The 21,175-nt window shown below is 50.3% G+C and overlaps 1 protein-coding gene across 9 annotated transcripts in view; it reads left to right on the top strand.

The window, feature by feature from the left end:
• Window positions 1-21,175, top strand: part of CHD6 (chromodomain helicase DNA binding protein 6) — a 253,245-nt gene that overhangs the window by 59,391 nt on the left and 172,679 nt on the right. For 8 of the 9 annotated variants that reach the window (XM_090020474.1, XM_090020475.1, XM_090020476.1 and 5 more), the window contains exon 2: window positions 19,399-19,904. In XM_090020474.1, coding sequence (XP_089876600.1) covers window positions 19,432-19,904 — 473 coding nt within the window. In that variant the 5' untranslated portion in view covers window positions 19,399-19,431. Of the gene's footprint in view, window positions 1-840; window positions 982-19,398; window positions 19,905-21,175 lie in introns of all 9 variants that reach the window. The other variant, XM_090020470.1, reaches the window with a different exon arrangement.

Consider the following 21,175-nt stretch of genomic DNA (forward strand, 5'->3'; position numbering starts at 1 on the left):
ATATGGGCTTAATTAAGGAAATCCATTTTTCTTAATGGGGTGAGACATCCCACACCATGACTCTGTGGCACCAAGGGATTCTCCTGGACATCTCTGACCAGAGTCTTGCCTGGTTAAAAGCACAGTTTGGCCATGCCAGGCTGCCAACTGACAGTCCCCTGCTCCTTTTCCCCCCAGCCACTGTACTAAGTACAAGCAACCCTCGCTTAACACTGTTTCGCTTAGCACTATTTTGCTATAATGTTCATTTTAAATTGATACCTAATTTCACTTAGCGCTCAGCAAGTTTCATTATAATGCTCACAGTTGCCATCATGGGTCATTAAAAACAATTGTGGTCACCATCTTGGTATGGTAGGCACCTTCTGACTGCATAGAAGGGGTGGGGTGGGGGGGCAGGCTTGCCTCAACACAGCTCCACAGGTGACAGGAGCTTGACATAGCCCTATGGAGAGGGAAGGGGATGTGGCAAGGACCGAGTTGTGGGGTGGGGACATGGTCTAGCCCCAAGTGGGGTGGGAAGTGGGTGTGTTTTGGCTCTGGGGGGTTAGGGCCTGGCCACACTCCAACCTCACAGGGAGAAGGTGGTATGGCCTAGTGTGGAGGGGATGGGAGGGAAGGGGGTGTGGCTTGGCCTTCCAGGGAGATGGGGAAGGGGGTGTGGCCAAGCCCTAACCCAGCCCTTTGGGAGGGTGGGGTGACCATCCATCCCTAACTGGGCAGGACAGTCCCGGAATGGGAAACTCAAATCCCGTTCTTGGGCTTAATGACAGCGTTTGTCAGGACAGCGTTTGTCCTGGATTTGCAGCCTTGTGCAGTGATCAGAGTTTCCCTTTGCAGGCTGGCAGCATTCTGGTCTACAATAGGCTGATTGGGGCTGCTGAGAGTGGGGCACAGGGGATGCCAAGTGCATGTGTGCACCCACACACATGCACGTGGCTGGGAATACAGCCAGGAAGCATGAAGAGCAGTTCCCTGCAGGTAAGTCAATGTGGGGGGGAAAGAAGTGGGGGTATTACTGACCATTGCTTCCCTGCTGCCAAATTTCCAGACCCATTCGGAAGTCCCGCAGGCCAGATGCAATGACTCTACAGGCTGCATTTGGCCTGTGGATCAAAGTTTGAGCACTCCTGCTCTGGAGCATTACTCTGCCTGCAGTGGCCTGTTAGAAAGGCTTCTTCCTGACAGCCAACCTGCAAACTGCTGGTGGTTCCCTCTGGACAGTGACACCAGAAGAAATCACTTTTATTGAAGTATTCTGAAACAGCCAGCAAATTCATAGTCACTGGGTCTGATTCTGATTATTCTGGTATAAATCTGGAGTAACCATGATTAAAATCCTTTCATTCAAGTTGTTCTTTCTCTTTCCCAAGAGATCATGGAGCTGTTTTCTCCTCTGTCTTGCAGGGACTTGCTCTTCTCATTTTCCCAGTAGGGTGAAACATTTCCACTATCTGGCCTGGTACGAGGGAGGCATCCATGTCCTCTGCTGCGTCACTTACCTGCTTGCACAGCTTCAGCTTCCAAGTGTGTGTTCATGAGGACAATGGAGCAACAGGAATGTCTAGGGATGTCCATAGTACTGTTGGCTACGAAAGACCTGTTAGCCGCCGACTCCATGTGGTACCTAATGACTAGAGAGATGACGATTCAGTCACTTATGGATCCTGTTACTCATTAGCCAGAGCAAGCAGGGAGGAAACGCTACTTGCACACATTGCTTGCAGCAGCTTTATTCAGAATGGAGACGGCTTCGGGCGAGCTCCATCACAGACACACATCCTGTGAACATGGGGAGTAGCACTGAACATTAGTTCTTTTTACATTTTATACACCTTAGTTTATGCTCATTAACATTTGTTCCACCTCTGTTCCTCCTTCTGTTCCACCCATTTCTCCTCCCATTGTGAGCTCTGCTTCTGTTTACTGTTTACTTCATTAGCGTGGAATTGCCTAGGCATTTCCTTCATTTACATGCCTCTCTGCTAAGAGCGCATGCCTAAGACCATGTACTTGGTCTTCCAGTCAGTTGCTGGTTCTTTTTGGTTTCTTGCTGACTCCTCCAGCTCCAAGGTCTTGCTTCTGCTTTATCTCCTGATGATAGCTGGTGGGCTGCATCTTGTTCTTCTTACACAAGGAATAATGCATCCTGCACACTATCCCATTGTTAGGAAACTACTTGCCTAAGCATTTGCAAGGTTATTTTAATATATCGTTCTGCCTTGTGGTCAGCAGCTTTTGCTGAGACACAGATTAAAGCCTTTATTTAGCTGCAAATCCAGTGATCCTCAAGATCTAAATAGTTTCACCCTAACAGGACCAACTCATGGGATCATAATCTAGTTTATTGGATGGGATGTGAAGTTACCAATAAAATCATAAATGCAAACTTTGAGTTATGGGTGGTACTGGTCACCTTGGCACGCACACACACACATGCAGTTACTCATTCAAACGTATGTAATTTAAATCCATGAAGTATAGTGTATAGTAGCTGCTGTAGTGATTGTGAGAGTACTGTTGTCAGTATATCTATCTATCCGAGGCCCTGGAGTCTGAAGGAAGCTGACCATCAACTGAGATGTCTTCTCCAGAAGAGGGTTGCCTGCTTGTCCTTCTGTCTTGGTAGGTCAGGTGCTGGATGAGAGGGCACCACTGAGGGTCACGCTTCACTGCCTTTTATACCATTCTGGCAGACTTGTGTGATCTCCCAGCATCATCTTGGCTACCCAGTCGAGGTCACTGTCCCATGTGGGTCTTGAGTAGTACCTGACAGCTGTTAGTCACAGGGGTCTTGCCTGCTGGTAGTGCAGTTTCAGGAGTCAGGTTGTGATTTTGATTGATTAATTAACAAAGGTATTGTTGAGGGTTGCAGGAATAGTCAATAGGGTAGGACTATGCAGTAATGAACACAGACACTATAAGTGCAATGCCCTCTCCAAATTCCCGGGACAAAGGTTGCTCTGCAGCTACCACAGGACACTTTCTGAGAAGAAGCTGGAAAAAAAATCTGAAGCAGTTTTTAGGTTCAGGGAACCAACCCTCCTCCCTGCTCTGACTCTGCCTGCAACCTCTAGCATTCTTCTACCAGGCCCTAGGGCAGGGTGAAAGCTCTGTGTGCTATCATAAAAGTCCCAGCAGCCAACACCTTTAGCATTGTCATCCAGGACACCAAACTAAATATACAGATCATGTTTTTGTAAATTTGCTCACTACTATAGTGTGTCTGGCTCTACCAGGCACAATACCTTTGTTTCTGAGAGGAACCTGCATCTGGGGAGGAACGTGTCCTGTGATGTTGGTAGTGGATGGGTCTCACATGATCCTAGAGCAGTGGTTGGCAACCTTTTTGCAGTGAGGGGGTGGAATGACCCAGCTGGGGTCTGAGCTGGGTCAATGGCAGGATGTGGCTGCTGCCATTTTTTCCTGCCAGCTGGTTGCATCATGAGTGAAGTTCCTGGATGCAGTGTGATGCAGACAAAGCCTACTGGCACTGAAGCCCTCCATTAGCCAGCTTTGTATGGTACAGCTGAGTCCCCTGCCACTGAAGCAGATCCAGTGACTTGGTGGGTTAGGTCTTTTTTGCAGGCCATAGGTGTTTCGGTGTTGAAGTAAGGTGGACTGTCTGATCTGGCATGAATTAATCATGCAGCATGTCAGAAATGCTACCTGTCTGGTTTGTGATAATTCTGATAATAAGGATATGGCAGCTTCAGAGACTGAAGTGCCAGGAGATCTGGGAATTGATAAATTGCAAAAAATTATCAGGTGCAAGAGTTGGGAAGGAGATTGACTAGAAAGTAGCTGAATGTTAAAGAAACAAATAGAAAAACACCCAGACAGTTCCCTATTAAAACAAGATTGGAAGATGCTACACATTGTATCAGTGTTCTAAAAAGGCTCTAGGGTTATTCCAGGAAATTACAGACCAGTAAGTCTTATATTTGTATCTGATAAATTGGTTTAGATGGAAATAAAAACAGGAAGACAAATAATTTGGAAAATGATGATCTGATGGGGTATAACAAACATGGTTCCTGCAAGGGGAAAATCATATCTTTCTGTTTCCTTAAAATTGTATAAACCTGTCAATAAAATAGTGGATAAAGATGATGTAGTGTATTTAGATTTCCAGGATGTCTTTGTTAAGACTACAGTCCAAAGAGGGTACTAAAGGAAATAAGTTGTGATTAACTGAGAGGTAGGTCATTGTCTGGACCAAAAATGAGTAAGCAGATAAAAAAGCAAGTGAAAGGATTATTCATTATAGCAAAAGGTTAACAGCAGGGTCTCAGTGTCCCCATGGTTGTTCAGCCTATTTATTATGGATCTAGGAAGGCAGGATGAACAGTCAAGTAGAGAACTTTCCAGATGACAAAGTTATGTAGATCAGGAAAGACTAGAGAGGACTGTGAACTTCAGAGTGTCCCCATTAGGCTACATGAATGATCAGCACAGGGACAAACACAGTTCAGCATTGATAAATGCAAAGTATGCATTTTGGAAGGAAATACCTGAACTACTTGTATACTTTGCAGGGTTCTAAATGAACTGTACGAACCTCAGAAACAGGCCTCAGTGTCATAGCTTACAGCTTAATGGAGACTTTTGCTCAATATGCAGCTTTGGTCAGAAAAACAAACAAACTGTTAGAGGTACAAGAAACAGTACAGAGAATTCTGAAAGGCCATCAGGGCTGTCCAGCCGGCAGCCTGTGGGTTGCATGTGGCCTCTGAGGCGTTAACCTGCAGCCACTGGTCTAGATGCTGCTCCCCACATCACTCTGTTGCTACTGCCACTGGAGTACCTCTACTCCTGGGGGCAGGACAGGGCAGACAGCCTGTTGAGCTGAGGAAACCTCCCCACTGAGTGACTTGGGGAGAGAGGGCAAGGTGGGGAACCAGGGACACAGCACAGAGTTGAGGCATTGGTACAATGATTGCCCATCACATGACATGGTAGGAATTCCCACACAGTGCAGCGGGGGGTACCAGCATGATGAAACAGGAGAGTGCTAACATGGTTTAGCATGGGACAGGTGCCTGTGGCTTGGCTTGCAGCCTGTGTGGCATGCAGTCTGGGGAGTGCAGCATATACGGTGTATGTCTGGAGGACCTGAAGCCCCTGGCCGCTCAGAAGTTGGACAGCTCTAATGTCAATCATTTATACAAGTTCATGAAAGTAACATATACTAATTAGCCCACTCACTACCAGCATTTTTAGATTTAAGGGAGTAGAAAGAAGTGTAACAAGATCGGGGCTAGAGAAACAGTTTTATAAAAAGACACTGAGAAGATTGGGATTGTTGCAGAGGGCAGGGTTCAAATTACAGGGGGAAGGGGCTGGGGGGGACTGAGTCCCCCCATAAGAGATGAGAGCCCTGCAGCAGCTGGGCAGAAAGTACTGTTTGGGAGGGGGGGGTGGCCCCTCCCCCTCGTCACTGCTGGGTGCTTTTTGCTGCAGCCACCCAGAGCCTGCACCCAGGCTGCCCTGCAGCTTCTCTCCGCCACTGCCTACGACCATCACAAGAGTCAAAGTGTAATTCAAACCCTGGCAGAGAGGGCTCATAGGAGAGAACAGTAAATTAAGAGGTGGGGGTGCATCTACACAAGACATTTACTGTGGAGTAGACAAGTTAGCTCTGCAGTGAACGTCGTGTCTACACATGCGGTCCTATTAAGCCACAGGAAACTAATAAAATCTACAGCAGGGTAGTACTTGTAAATACGAGTACTATCCTACTACAGAGGGTTTTACTGTGCAGCAACACGTGTGGATGCTGATGCAGCTAGCTGGGGCAAAGCCAGGCCAAAACTCAGGGCATGCTCCCCACTACTTGCACACTCCACAGAGACTGGCTTGAGTCCTGTAGAATGGGCTGCAAAGGATAGTCCTTTGTGGTCCAGAGCTGGATTATGGTCCTGGGAGGCATTGCCTAATCTGTGTGTAAGAAGAAATGGGAACATGGTGAGCAGCATACAGTGCTGCACTTAAGCTCGTTGCACTGGACCGTTTCTGTTTAAGTTCCCTTCTGCTGAATTTTGGCTAACTGTAACGTGTCCCTTAATCCAACCTTGTGTTATAGTCTTGCTGGCCTTTTCATAGATTTCATAGATTTTAGGGTTGGAAGGGACCTATTAGATCACTGAATCTGACACCTTGCTGTGGGCAGGAAAGAGTCCTGGGGTCAGATGACCCCAGCTATGTGTTTGTCCAGTCTTGCCTTAAATACCTCCAAGGGGGGGAATAGCACCACCTCCTATTTCCTGATGTCCAACATAAATTTGCTGTCCTTCAGTTTGTGGCCATTGTTTCTAGTTACCCCAATGGGTGCCCCGGTAGACATCATATCCCCTATTTCCTGCAGCCTGCCCTGCCCTGGATGAGTTTGTAGATGGCCACAAGATCATCTCTCAGCCTTCTCCTGCGGAGGCTGAAGAGATTCAGGTCCATCAATCTGTCCTTGTAGGGCAGGGGCAGGCAATTATTTCAGGCAGAGGGCCACTTACCCAGTTTTGGCAAGCTGTCAAGGACCATGTGGGTAGCCCTGCCCCTTGACAGGTACCCCAGCCTCTGGTCACTGTCTTGGGACCAGTGTCCCAGGGCCAGCACCGGTGGGATCCAAAGCAGTGCACAGACTGGCAGGGGTCTGTGAAGCTGAGCCAGTGGGAGCATGGGGCCCACACCGGTATCCCGGAGCCAGCGCCAGCAGGACCTAGAGCAGGGCAACAGGAGTACAGGGGTCCCAGCCAGCACTGGCTCTATGGAGCCAGGCCAGCTCCCCCCTGTCCCTGCTGGTGCAGCTCAGCCCCTGCACCCAATCATTCCCAGTGTCCCCCCAACCCCATGGTACAGGTGGGGTAGTATGCAGCCCCACCCCCCTGCTCTCTGGCAGGGAACGAGCTGGTGCTGAGTGAGGGGAAAAGTGGCTCCTCCCTTGCCCTCCCTGCTGCAGCCACTTACAGCCTGTGTGGGGGCTGTCCTGAGCAGGCACAGGCAGCCTCATGTGGGCTGCGAGCAGCTGCAGCGTGGGACACTGGCCGCAAGGTGGGGCGGAGCTACTTTTCCGCACACTCAGCACCACCTTGTAACCCATCCCTGCTGCCAGCCTGGGCCCTGCACTGACTCCAGGCTCACCATCAGGGCTGCGCCACGGCGCCAGCAGCTGTGACCCCCCTACTTGCCATGCCGGGCAGTGTTTGCTACTGCTGCCTGATGCGGCAAGTGGGGGGACGGGGCCACAGCTGCTACCACCGTGCACGGCCCTGATGGGCGAGCCCAGAGCCAGTGTAGGGCCTAAGCTCCATTTCTGCTTTGGCCCTCCTTGCTGCAAGCTTGAGCCAAGCAGATGTACTCTTCCTTGGTGGCTGCCCCCTGCCTCCATAGTCTGTAGGCCTCTCTTTTACCCTCCAGGCTCTCCTGGTTTTCCCTGCTCAACCAAGAGAATTTCTTTGCTCTTTTGTCCCCCTTTATGTGTATTGGGATGGTCCCTTTCTGTGCCTGCAGGATCAGTCCTTTGAGAAATGCCCGCCCTTCCTGGACTCCCATTTCTCTGATGCTTTTGCCCATCAGTCCCTCCCTATCTAATCTCCTGAGCTTGTTGAAGTTGGCCTTCCTGAAGTCTAGCACTTTTGCCCTGCTAGTTATCTTTCCCAAGTTATGCCGGATAGTGAATCCTATCAACAGGTGGTCACTATCTCCTAGGTTACCTTGTACCTGCAGATCCCCCACCAAGTCATCCCCTGTGGCCAGCACCAAGTCTAGTAAGGCATTTCCCCTAGTGGGGACATTTACCTCCTGTGTTAGGTGAAGGTCCTCTAATCAGGTTAGAAATTTGTGTGAACGGGCAGACCTGACTGCCTGTTCCTCCCAACAGATGTTGGGAAGTTTAGGTCACCCATGACAACCAGGTCCTTTGAGTGCACTGCCTCTGAGAGTGGTCTCAAGAATTCTAGGTCTAATTCATCTCCCTAGTGTGGGGGTCTGTAACAGACCCCCACTATCAACTCCCTTTCTCCCTGACCCCCTGTAATCTGACCCATCAGATTACCCGTCAGATTTTGGTTGCCTGTGTATTACTAAAGTTGTTAACTAAGATATTGTCTTGGTCATTTCTGAATACTTCCGGAGTCTGGTTTGTTAACTTTCCCCCCTCCCTCTTTCTCTCCCCTCATTCATATCCAAGAAACTTCACAGTGTTTTATGAAAGCCCGTATGTCTCCACAAAATTACAGGGTTTTGATGAAAAAGCATGTTTTGCTAAAACAAATTATTTAAGTAGCTCTATTGAGTGTTTCTGTAAATCAGAACCCAGGAACCCAAGTCAGGTACCTAAGAAAGGAAGAACACAAAATTACTAGGGGTGCACCAATAAAAATTTTCTTGACTGATAGCTCATTATTAACCAGTGTGGAAGAAATTAAACTTCACATTGTGATTGAATCAGAACTGACAGAGCCAGCTTTTCTTTATTTAGGCCTATACTGTGATCACAGGGAGGATTTCATACAGCAAGGGGAATCACCCACTTGTCTGTTTCAAAGGAATCCTCCTCCTCTCTAAATTTTCAAGCATTTTTATACTTAAGACAGATAAAGAGAGAGAAAAAAAATACAACCTTGGAGAAACTAAAACAAGTTTACTTAATTGGACATCTGTGCACAGGGTAATAAGACATGCAGGATTTCTAATCTCAAAACATGTAATTGAAATAAGCAGTATCAGCAGTTCTGGTCTCTGTCTGTTTTTTCTAGTCAAGTAGGCCAGAAGCCCGACTAAATTTACTCCTACACCAGCCATATTGGCTGATATCAATCTGATCATAGAAATTAAGGGCTGGAAGGGACCTCAAAAGATCAAGTCCAACCTCCCCGCTCTTGGCAAGAATACTGCTGAGATCAAATGATCCCACCAAGGTGTCTGTCCAGTCTCCTCTTGAAGACTTCCAAGGTTGGGGACTGCACCACCTTCTTGGGAAGTCTGTTCCAGATTCTGGTCACCAGAATAGCCAATTTAAAGGAATGCAGCCCAGCAGCTTGGAGAACAGCATCCAGCAGGTAAGTCTGGAGGGGGCGGAAGGGGCTTGTGAGGGCAGATCAAGGCCCCCATTGTGAGGGAGGGGCAGGGGCAGGCGCTGCCCAGCCCAGGCAGTGAATGGGACTTGGGAGAGGGATGGAACCACGGGCAGTTTGTCTGGGCGGAGGGGGAGGGCACTCCCTGCCTCTGCGCACACCCCCGAGGGAAGGCATAGGGGTGATGTGCCCCCCAGATTTGTGTGGGGGACAGAGGTGGGCTGTGGGCTGAGGGCCAGGGCCTGCACCAATTCCTTCCTGGGAGGGGCAGGCTTAGCTGTGTGGGGCAGGCTGCAGCTGTGGCGTTCGGAGCGTACCTACTGGGGGTGGGGGGTAGGCTATGGGGAATTTTGGGGCTGTAGCAGAGCTGAGTGCCCTAAACAGGAGCAGTGCTTGGGGGATCTTAGGGGGCTATAGCCACTGGAAAATTCCCCATACCTCCCCCATAGCCACCACTCCCAGCCATGCCCCCACCTGCCTCAAGCGCAGCCCTGGCCCAACCCCCCTGCTGGGAAGAGGCTGGTGCAGCCTCTGGCCCTGAGCCTGCAACAGGCTGCCCACCCTCACCCTGCACACATCTGTGGGGGTACATGCCTCCCCCGGGAGGTGTGCGTAGTGGCAGGGAACCCCCACCCACTCTCCATTCGGCTCTATCCTGCACACTACCCTGGGGTTCAGTTATCCACCTGGGTTGGGCAGCCCCTGCCGCATTATCCCCACCTCCATGGGGGCCTCCATCTGTCCCCCCCAGACTCCTTCCCTCCCCCATGCTCCTTCTTGCCCTTCAGATGGTGCCATCCAAAATGCTGGGCTCCATACCTAGCCACGTGCATGATGTGGCTACACACATGCACATGGCATTTATTGGTGACGTTATTGGCCAAAAAAAGCCAATTGCTGATAATGTTAGTTTTCCTGTTATTGGTGCCAGTGTGATATGCGACTGATACTGCTGGCTTCTGCTGTGGGCTTGGGCAGGGGCGAGGGGCTGTGCATACTCCTGGGCTGAAGGGGGGCCTGTGCCCCACTGTGTGCAGGATGGGTGTGGGCTGCCTACAGCGGATTCAGGCTTCCCACCCTGCTGTCCTCCCCTGGGGCCTCCGTAGCCCAGCAGGTGCAACCTGGCACTGTAGGGCACAGGAGAGCCGTGCAGGGAAGCTGCTTGCCACTGCAGACTCTGCACTGCCCTGGAAAGGCATCCTCTGCACACCCCACAGCAGCAAGGGGTACAACTGTGCATTGCTGCAGCTGTGTGGGCAGGGAACACTTCGCCAGGGCACTGTGGAGTTAGCAGCAGCAAGCAGCTTCCCCACATGGCCCTGCTGTGCCCTGGAGCATCGGGTTGCACCTGCTGGGCTGCAGAGGCCCCAGGGAAGGGCAACAAGGTGGGGAGCCAGCCCCACCCTCCATTCCCCAGACTAGCCACCCACAACCCTGGTCCCACTCTCTACCGGGGCCCTGCAGCTGTGCATTCCAGTCCTGGGCCCTAAGCCCCACGCACCCGTGGCTTGCCAGCAACTGCAACCCCAGGCCCGGTCCCTGCCCTGCTCAACCCACTCTCACCCTCCCTATGGGGGCCTCAATCCCTCCCCCACACCAGACTTACCTGTGGGAGCTACTCTCCAGGCTGCCAGGTGCCATGTACATGGCACCCGTTGCCTGACTGTCCTCTTCCTGCTCCCCACCAACCCCTTGCAGGCTGGAATTCTGCCAGCCTGCAGAGAGCTCTTTGCAAAAGTGCAAAACCTGTGGGTTTCTCTGTTAAAATGAGAAATCTGCATTTTCCTTGGGAAAAGGAGAAATCCCAGATCTCTGCTGATCACCTGTGAAACATTTTTAACTTAAGCAAGTTGCCCAGTGTCACACAATAATTATGTGGCAAAGAAAAGGATAGAATCCAGTGCTCCCGGCTTTCACCATGAAATCATTCTTTCCCTTTCTGTGGCCTTTGTCTCTCTTACTACTTGTGTTCCTACATTTGAAACAAAGGTGGCAGAAGTCCTACAGACAGCCCCCCCTTCTGCTACATAGTACTGATTCACCCGAGAACAAGTTATTGCTGGGCACTAAATGAGAAAGGGATCCTGCAGAAAATGTAGTATGTGACCATGTAATTAAAATCATATCCCCCTCTCTTTCCTACCAACCTCCAGTTCTGTTCTTCCATTCCACAGCCTCCTTTTTCCGACATACCATTCTCTCCTTACAGGCCTGTGTCTTGTCCTCTTTGCATTTAAATCAGGTAACTTATCCTCTGTGTTGCCTGGTCCTGGCAAGAAAGTCATTTAGAGCAGAGGGGAGAGTATCCCTACACTCAGTTCAGGTGCTCAGATACAGACCTGGCACAGACTGCAGCAGCCCAGAACTGTGAATGCAGGGAAAGTCCTGTTCCTCTCTGGGATGGAGTAATAGAACAGATGGAATTGTCAGGGAATTTCACTGCTAAATCTCTGTCTACTGAGCATGTCTAAAGTGTAATTGTTTTGAAAGCTTTCAACCTGCTCAACTTTGGGCTTATTTTCAGAGGAAGAATCAAATGCATATCCTTAATACAGTAGCCAGCATCCATGCAAATATGAAGCCCCTATTCCATAGTGAGAGGTGCTAGTCACTAGTGCATTTCAAGGAAAGGGTTGCTAGAGATTTTTATTATGGAAGGCAGATTATTTTACCTAGTCTTGTTCTTGTAAACAGCTAAACCAGGGATTGGCAACCCCTGGCACCCATATCAATTAGTGGCAACGAGACATTTCCCCCGGCATGCAAGGAAATTGTTTGGTTTTTTTTTTAAGTTGCTGCCCTGGGCTCTCCAAAGCATCCACAGGTCCCAGTGCCATAGCAGGCATCAGAGGCAGAGTCAGGAGAACACAGGCAGGGACTGAGTCTGTGTTCTTCTGACCCTGCCCCCTGTCCCTAGTCTGCACCCTCCAGCCAGACCCGGCCCCTGGAGGGGGGGAAAGGAAGTGGGGAGAAGGGGAGGGCGGGGCCATGGACCAGGTAGGCGCTGAGCAGGGCATCTGTGCTGAAGCCTTCCACTGCAGCTGTCCCAGTCTGCATGGACCCCAGCCTTGCCCATCTGCAGCTCCCCACAAGTGGCTGGGGCCAAGGCAGGTGCTGTGCAGGGTAACTGAGCTGCAGGCTCCTGGCCAGCACAGGTCTGAGTGCTGTTTGTGGTGGCTGTTCACAGAGCCTGGGGGGCTCCTGCAGCTTAGAGGGCCCCTGCTGCGGCCCAGGGGCTCCACCCCGCTTGCACTGTGCCCAGTGCACACAGAAGCCAAGCCAGAAGCCTCCCTGAGCCCAGCATCCTGCCCTGGCCAGGAGGCATCTCCTCGCAGGCAGGGCAGTTACCCCCCATCACCATGGAGCTGTGTGAGCCAGGCCCCACCTCAGGTGCCACTGGGCCTCTCTACCCACTGTGGCCCATGTCTGCGGGTCCCTGGGGCAGCCCCTGCTTTCCACTCAGCCCCTGCTCTCCTCTGGCTGCTGCCCTCCCGAGGGCACAGCTGGGCCAGACTGCCCACATCTCCTACCACACCTGCTTCTACCTGTGCCATCCAGACCCTGCTCTAAGTGCCTGGCTTCAGCACTCAGCATCCCGGTGCTGCTCCTACCTGGGTGGGATGGGACATCTGTATGCTCAAGCCCTGACTGGGCCCTCCTTCCCAGCTGTCAGGGAGGCCCTGGTGGCTGCTGCTGCGGTGTTGCTGCCTCCCTCTGCCAGACACCGCTGTGGACCATCAGGCCCAAGCCAGAGCCGGTAGTGGTGGGAGACCATTGACAGCGAGGGACACACCCTTTTTCTTTTTCCTTTTTTCCTCCTCTCTTTCCTGTTCTTTTCTCTTCTCTTTTTCTTTCTCTTTTCTCTCTTCTCTTTTTTCTCTGCCCTCTTTTTTGTTTTTGCTTTTCTTTACCTTTCTTCTCTCTTCTCTGCTATATGAAGTTTTATTTATTGTCACCGTGTTTAGAATTTTTAGAAAACCTGGTATTTACCATAAAAAAGCAACATGTATGATTACTAATTATATTAATATGCAGTGTGCCCTGCCATGAACCCCACTCCCCGGTTTTGTCTTTCTGGCATGCCAGCACTCCAGCACCTTACAAAGTAGACATCGTGATTTTTTCCGCACTCTGGCCAAAAATGTTGCCTCCGAGTTAAACTGTTTTGGTTGATTTTCCAGAAACATTCAGCTAGAGGCAGGTCTTGGACATGAAAATTTTCAGCCAAAATGGTTAAAGTTTTCAATGTTATGAACCAGTGGTTTGAAACTTACAGCTCACAGGCTGGATCTGCCCACAGACCTGCTGAGTCTGTCTCACCAGGCTACTTTAAGGCCACTGGAAATTAAAGGGTGTAGCTGGGAGAGTGGCCTGCAACAGAATCCAGGGCTTAAGGCCCCTGTGGATATAGCAGTCAATGCCAGGAGGATGAGTGAGGGCTGATACAGCCGCTGTTGTCCTCTAGCAGTTTCACTTGTCGCCACCACTGTGGCTCCAGCTTTTTGGCTACTGGCCCCGCTGCCACCCCTGAATACCCCATGCAGGAGCCAGAGGTGTTGCCACTGCATTCTGTGCTGGAGCTAGAGCTGCTGCCTCAGCAAGAAACGCAGGTCAGCAGCAGCAGCTCCAGCTTCATCACCTGCATGGGGCATGTAGTATGAACTGGAGCTGCAGCCATTGCCACTGTGTACACCATATGGGAGCTGGAACTGCAGCTGGAGCTGCTGCAGCTGTTGGATCTAGTCCATTTCCTGGATGGGTCAGGGCCTCAAGGAGCCTCAGATACAGCCTGGGGGGAGGTGAGTTTGACAATTCTATTATAAATACCTGACTGGGCCTCTAAGTAGGATATAATGGGCAATCTTCAAAATAGGCAGAGCTGCTAGCCCTGTGGATACTAAAGGGTTTGTCCTTGTAAAGATTTAAGCAAAGAACTAGCTAGCTGGTATTGTCCAAGAGACAAAGATTTTTGTTATATCTTTTATTGGGCCAATTGTATAGTTGGGAAAGCTGCTGGACAAGTTTTTTGGCATCAAGTGCCCTTCTTGAGATCTCGAGAGCTGATATTGGAACTTTTGTGTATGTCTGGCTGTGTATTGTCTAATGATTATGTTATCAGGCTATGCCTTTCCTCTGTGCTGTATTAAGATGGATCTTTTTGGTGAGGTGGAGGAGTGTATCTCTCTAACTATTGTCATGACATGATGCTGCTGCCTGGGAGGATGAATTGCAGTGTGGGTAGAGTGAGCTCACTGGTGAATTAGTATGTGTTTTCAGCTTGTCAAGAAAAAAAACCATGCGTCTCCCACAATACTCCTCTGTGCTGACTGTGCAAGATGAGCTGCCAAAGCCTAGGCCTGCACGATTTCTGTGCTTGGCTTTAAAGGACCTGGTGGCTGAACGTAGGCTGGGTTGTAGTTTAAGAGTGCTCACAAATTGAGAGAAGTTTATTCCAAGTGTTTTTGTTCCTCATCCAATACGGCATGGCTTACTGTGTTGCAGGAGCCACTCCTGACAGGCAGTCTTACACAATATCACTAATAAGGGTCTGTTTCTGGAACTGTGGTCTACTATAAAATTGTCATTCTCCAGTTTCCTATTTATGAGCAGTGTGTCTTCTGTAATGTGCATTCAGCTAGGCTCAGCCCAGCTCCCAACCCAGGCCAGAAGTACACACCAGCAGATTCAGCAACAGGATACCAATATTGCCTGGAAAACAAAGAGAATACAGAACTCAAGTAGAGCTTGCGGCTCAGTATGGTAACCATTGAGGGATGTGCTGAGGCCCTGCCACCTGGTGGATGCCAAAAAATTGTGGCTTTAGTCAGTGGCTGCTACCAGCAAGGATCCAGCAGACTGATTATTTTATAGCTGGAACTTGCTTTGAGAGACCAGGTATGTGAAAGCTGTATGTGGATTTCCAAAGGTAGGTGGCAGCTCCAAGCCTCAGGGGAATTTAAAGATAACTAGTCAATTGAGCTTCCTGGCAGGGTTGTCTACAGGACTTGAATCCTGGATCCTTGGATAGAAAAGTGGGAGAGTTAACTACCTAAGGTAAAGGATCAGTTCTTTTAACTGAGAGCCTTATAAATAAATACTTTATTTGCAGTTTTTGTGGAAATATTGCATTGGTTGTGATTTCCTGCAAAATCAACTGGAAAAAAACCTTCCAAAGTATTATATAATGCTCTCTTTTAGAATGTTCCAATGTTTACTGCAATACAAATGCAACGTGACAGTCACTGCAGCCATAGTTCATTTGATTGAGAGTTACTGTTTGTTAGTGATGTAGACTGAGTGAAGGCACCAGTCAGTGAAGTGAAAGTGTTTGTGTCATCTTTTAAGAAGTTAAATGCAGTGGCAATGACCCTCATCCAGTAAGCGGCAAGTGGCAGGACCACCAGGAAATGCCTGCAAAATTGGCTTTGTGCTGTGACTAAGCCACGAACATTGTTTTATTTTGTCAACAGTTAAGTAGACCCCTATTTATAAATATATAGTTTAGCCAGTAGAAGGAGATGAAGAGACAATGGCCTCAGTCCTGAAAGCAGAAATGGAGGTGTGTCTTTTTTTTTGTTAATTTGAGGTAAAAAAGCCTTAAAGCAAGAGTGGGCAATTTGGGCCACACGGACACATAGAGTATTGCTGAGCTGTTGCGAGCAAGATCAGCACCCCTGCATGTCCCTTACCCCCTGCTCCCCACCCTGGTGCAACAGCTCACCAAAACTCCCTATGTGTCAGGGCTGCAGGCGAGTGGGGAGCTATGTTTGGGAGGAAGATGGGTGGGCGAGGCCAGGATCATGGGGTGGGGTCATGGGGAGGTGACAGAGCAGGGCCAGGGCAGGAGCAGAGTTGTGATCCGCTGCCAACATGCCTCTGTGACAGGTGGGGGTTTTGCAGGCAGGGGAATGTTGGAAGCAGATCTGCCCTCCCCTCCCCCCAGCTCTGTGCTGCCTCCACCCCAAGATCCCAACCCTGGATGCAGCTCCCTGCCTGGTTGTGGCCCCATCCAGTCCTCCTGGCTTGTGGCCCCATCCCGTCCTCCTGGCTGTGCACTCTGCCTTCATGGCTCCCGGCCAGTCTTCATGGAGACCTCAGGATTTCAGGGTGGTGACAGTGCAGGGCTGGGGCACTACATGCCCCTGTCTACCAAACTGGGGCTGTGCCCTGGCCCTATGCTTCCACTACCCTGTGATCCTGGGGTCTTCATAGAGACATCATGGGCCAGGTCCAGGACAGGATCTTGGGGAGGTGACAGTGTGGGGCCAGGGCTGAAGCAGAGCCATGGTCCATTCCCTGCGCAGCCTCTGCCTGTGGAACCCAAGCCTGTCTCTGGGTGTGCGGGCAGCAGATTGTGGCTGTGTGTAACAGGGGGCTTGCTTAGGGCTGATCACTACATCGGCCTAGCTGCCTGTCTAGGGCAGTCCACCCTACCTCACCTGCAACTCCTTGATGCATCAGAGTAGATGGAAAAATGCAGGAAGCTGCCCATTTAATTGCCCTGATACCATGGGCGAAATATACGGCTCCAAACTTCCCCTTATACTGTGTCCCCTGCCTTGCAGATGGCATCCAAAATTACTTCCAACTCTCCCCACCCCATTGCTGGGCCGCACTCAGCCACTGGCCCAAACTTGGCCTCAGGCATCCTCAGACATACCTTAGATGCATGCCCCCTTATGGGGGCCTCTACCCTGCCCCCTCACTGGGCTGCTGGGCCTTATGTCTTTTGGGCCTCAGGCCTCGCTCTGTGGGCCTTGGTCCCTGTGCCCTGTTTCAGGTCCCTTCTATCAGCCTGGACCCCACCTCAGGCCCCACTCAATAGGCCTGGGCCCTGTGCTTTTCTCTCAGGGTGTGCTCCTCTAGCCTTCCCCTTCCACAGGGTACCCACAAAGCAGTGGGGGCTAAGGCTTTCTGGCACACCTTACTCGCCTTTCACTAGGGAGGCACAGATGTGGCATTTCCTGGAGACTGCCCTGCCACAGGCAGCCTCATCACACCATCCAACCCCAGCAGGGTGTCGTTTCCAGTCATGCTCCAAGACCAGGAACCTCCTCCATCCCCATAGTTCCTACCCTTGACCTCCATATGTTCTGGGAGCAGACTCTTCCAGCCAGGCAAGGCTAATCCAGCAGCATCCCTGCAGCCCTGCTCTCAGGGCCTGGTCTTATACCCAGGCTTCCCAGCATCTCCACCAATAAGCCTGCTGACCACCATGTGACTACCTGATTGCATCTGCTGACATCTGCAAGCTGTTCTGCATCCTGCTAAAATGGTTAAAGTGGCAGGCACAAGTTGTGTCCTGTCACACTCTGCCCTGAACCCCAGCCTGGCATTGTCACCACTCCAGGGTCACGGGGTTTCCCTAGCTCCACCCACCCACCTTGCTCCAAGATGCCACTCCCTGCTGACCTGTGGCCTCATCCCAGCTGCCTGGCTGAGTGCTCTACCCATGCAGGTCACATCCCTGGTGGTGGGCACAGAGCAGATCAGCCAGGGTACTCAGGCAGTAGGGCCAGGTCCGATGACTATAGCAGCTGGAAGGTGCCCCTATTGCCAGGGCTGGTGAAAAATGGAGTCTGGCCACTGGACTGCCTCAGCCCCACGGTGTGCCCTGGGTTGCCCTTCATGCCATGCCCCGCACCTCGCACATGGCAGGCCATATTTTGCCCGGCCATATTTTGCCCACCCCTGCTTCAAAGTTTGTCATAATAAGGAAGTTTGATTCTCAAGAACGCCAGTCCTTTTTGTTGGAGAACTGGAGTGAGAGTTTCTTTATTCTTTTGTGGAGTGAAAGACAGTTAAGTCTTTTTTTTTTTAAAGAGAACTTTGTTTAGGACAAACCCTAAAAAGGTTCATGGGATAAAATTCTAACGGTTTCCCCCAGGACATTTCAAAGTATGTCTGAATGGTTGCCACAGAATTGGATCATTGAATCAGTGGCAGAAAACTGGGTGTGTATTCAGCTGCTCGCCTAACCCTGAGTAAAAGGGCCACCTTCCAAGCCTGGGACTTTTGTGTTCGGGATAAACATAGGAACAACTTGTCTTGAGATGCACACAACATCTGTTCCTAGCCAGAGCCTTTCAGAAAAAAGTAGGGTAGATGAGAGTTGAATTTTAAATGTGGTTGAGTTGGGTTACCTTCACTTGCCTAGTAAACTCTTCATGTTGTTTGTTTAGATTCATGCTGTGCCTGTTCTTTAAATCCAAGCCCAGCTAGTCTACTATGATTGGGGAATATCTGTTTCAGGCCTGTAGTGCCCAGACTTAAGCTGGTGTCACATGCTCCCTGGCTACAGGCAGCTCAGTTTCCGATTGTGGGGCCCTTGCAGAGCATCTCACAATTAAAAATGTGCTGAATGCTGTGTGGTATCACTTGTATGAAAGGAGTCATTTGGAAGCATACAAGATTTTTTCAGATCTCTTAACATCAAGGCCATTGTCCCTGTAGATGAGAGAAATTGACCTGCCTTGCCTGTTCCAGTATTCCCTGCCCCTATTAGCTAGGCTTCCTCTTAGTTCACTGGGTCCATTGGAGGCTGATCCATTCCAGGTGCCTGGGCTGATATAGGGTCTGGAGGGAGGAGATTAAGACCATGATTGGTGACCTAGGGAGCCTGAACCTCTCCAGAGAGTTGGCTTGTCCTATTACAGGAATGGTACCTGAAGTAGGGACTGCCTTCTATTAGAGAGATCAGACTGGAAGCATGTGGCACACCTTGAAGCACAGGGGGCTGTGAGGGGAGGGCAGGGATTCTTTTGGCTTTGTAGCTAAAGTTGTTTTAGCTAACCCCTGACTCAAGCATCTTGGAAGATCCGAGATGTTCTTAGGAAGGTAAGAGCAGAGGTTGGGGGAGTTGATTGTCATTCAGCTAATAGAGTATTTTCTTTGTGGGGGGCTATTTTTCTCCCTGTAGAAAACAGCATGGCCCAGGTACTGTATCAAGAAGCAGGTTCTAAACCCAGGTCTGCCACTGGTCTGCCAATGACAAGGGAAACTTGCCCCGTTGAGTATTCTGCTCTGAGATCCTGGCTGAGAAGCTCTACCTAAATGGTGTTTGTTGTAATTTGTTGTAGGAGATACTATTATCAGGGCTGTCTGGCACCCTTTGCTTGTGCATTTATGGGCGTTGTGGATGTCTGATGCATCATGTAATCCATTCAGATCAACAGAATCCTTCCTTGGATAGAATTCTGCACCCACACTTCTGAAGAGCCACAGGTTCAGGAGCCCAGCAATGTCCTTATTAGTGTCCATGGAACTCCCCCTGTCATTTCTGCAGGTGATGTTTGCTTAATGTTCTTTCTTTCTGTTTTCTCTTTAGCTGTCAAGATTAAAACAACTGAGACATTCCCCAATGTCTGATGCCTCGGACACCTGCGAGTGCAAGTCACAGGACCCCTTTGCCAGCAGTGAGGATCAGAACCACCTAGGTCACCAGGTGAAGGCTTCTGACTTTGCCAGTCAGTGCCAGTATCTAGATGAGCCTGATGAGGCCATGCAGAAGAGAATATTGTCCCATAATGGGATGCAAGACAATGGGGGTGGGGGCACCGGGGTGAAGAAGAAACGGAAGAAAAAGGACCTAGGGGACCAGGAGGTGGGGGAGAAAGGAGCTGTGGAGAAGGAGACCAAACCAAAGAGGAAGAGAGAACCTAAAGAACCAAAAGAGCCCAAGAAGCTGAAGGAACCCAAGAAGCTGAAGGAGCCCAAGCAGAAGGAAACAACCAAGAAACCCAGGAAACCCCGTGAGCCCAAAGGCCCCAGGGACCCGAAAGACAGAAAGAGCAGCTCCGAATCCATCCCCAAGGCAAAACCCAAGAAGGCCAGGTGGGTCTTGGTGTGAATGCTGTCACTTTGTACTTGAGAAGGGTGCAGCTTGGCCACCCTACCCAAACTTCAGCTAAGCAAGGGCTGTAGTGAGAGCTGCCAGAAGCAGACTGCAGCCTTCTTTCACTTTATAACAAAGATGCAGGCTTTCTGTATTAAATGCAAAGTCATGTCAGCTGTGTAGGCAATGTCTGGCCTGTGGGCAGCACAGTCTGGCCACCCCTGAAGGAAGAAAGCTCCTCATAGTCAGCCACATGCATGTAGCTGGGTTTGTGATTGAGTATCATGTGGAGAAAAGTGTGTTGAGGCTGAGCTGATATAGGATTGTCCCTGAAGCCAGCTTGGACAGGAAACTGTGCAGTGCCCTGGCTTAGTACATTACCTTTTCCAAAACTGCCTTCACAGCCTGACATGAAACACACAACTAAGAATGAGTTGTTTGATGATCACGCTCTGATTTTGCTTCATTTATATCATAACACTGCTGCTCAGATTAGCACAATAGTAACATAATGTTCTGGCATGCTGCCTACTGGGCATACTGGTAGAACTGGGTAATCCAGAACTGGAACATCATGAGATGCTGCAGCATGCTATACGTATGACTAAACAGCAGTTGTGTAGCCCATTCCTATATGGCCCAAGCCCAGGGGTGGGCAAAATATGGCCCGTGGGCCGGTTCCGGGCTGCGAGGTCATAGAGTCATAGAAGTAGGGTCGAAAGGGACCTTGTAGAGCTTCAAGTCTGACCCCCTGCCTGGGCAGAATTAAAAACTGGGCTCAAATGATTCCAGCCAGGTAGGCATCAAACCTCCTTTTAAAGACCCCCAGGATAGAAGCCAGCACCACGTCACTTGGAAGTTGGTTCTGGATCCTAGCCACCTTGACTGTGAAGTAGTTCTTACGGATGTCTAATCTAAACCTACTCTTCAACAACTTATGGCCATTATTCCTTGTTATGCCAGGGGGCGCTAGGGGAAACAAGGTCTCTCCCAAACCCTTCTGGTCCCCCCCTAGTGAGTTTATAGATGGTCACCAGGTCCCCCCTCAGCCTTCTCTTGTGAAGGCTGAACAGGTTCAGGTCCCGCAGTCTTTCATTGTAGGGTCTGCCCTGTTGTCCCTGGATCATGTGAATGGGCCTCCTCTGGACCCTCTCAATGTTGTCTGCATCCCTCCTGAAGCAGGGCACACAGCACTGGACACAGTACTCCAACTGTGGCCTGACCAGTGTTGCGTAGAGGGGGAGGATCACCTCCTTGGCCCTGCTTGAGA

This window comes from Crocodylus siamensis, chromosome 10 (assembly GCF_052110815.1).
Source record: "Crocodylus siamensis isolate JL-2025a chromosome 10, ASM5211081v1, whole genome shotgun sequence".
NCBI classification, from domain to species: domain Eukaryota; kingdom Metazoa; phylum Chordata; order Crocodylia; family Crocodylidae; genus Crocodylus; species Crocodylus siamensis.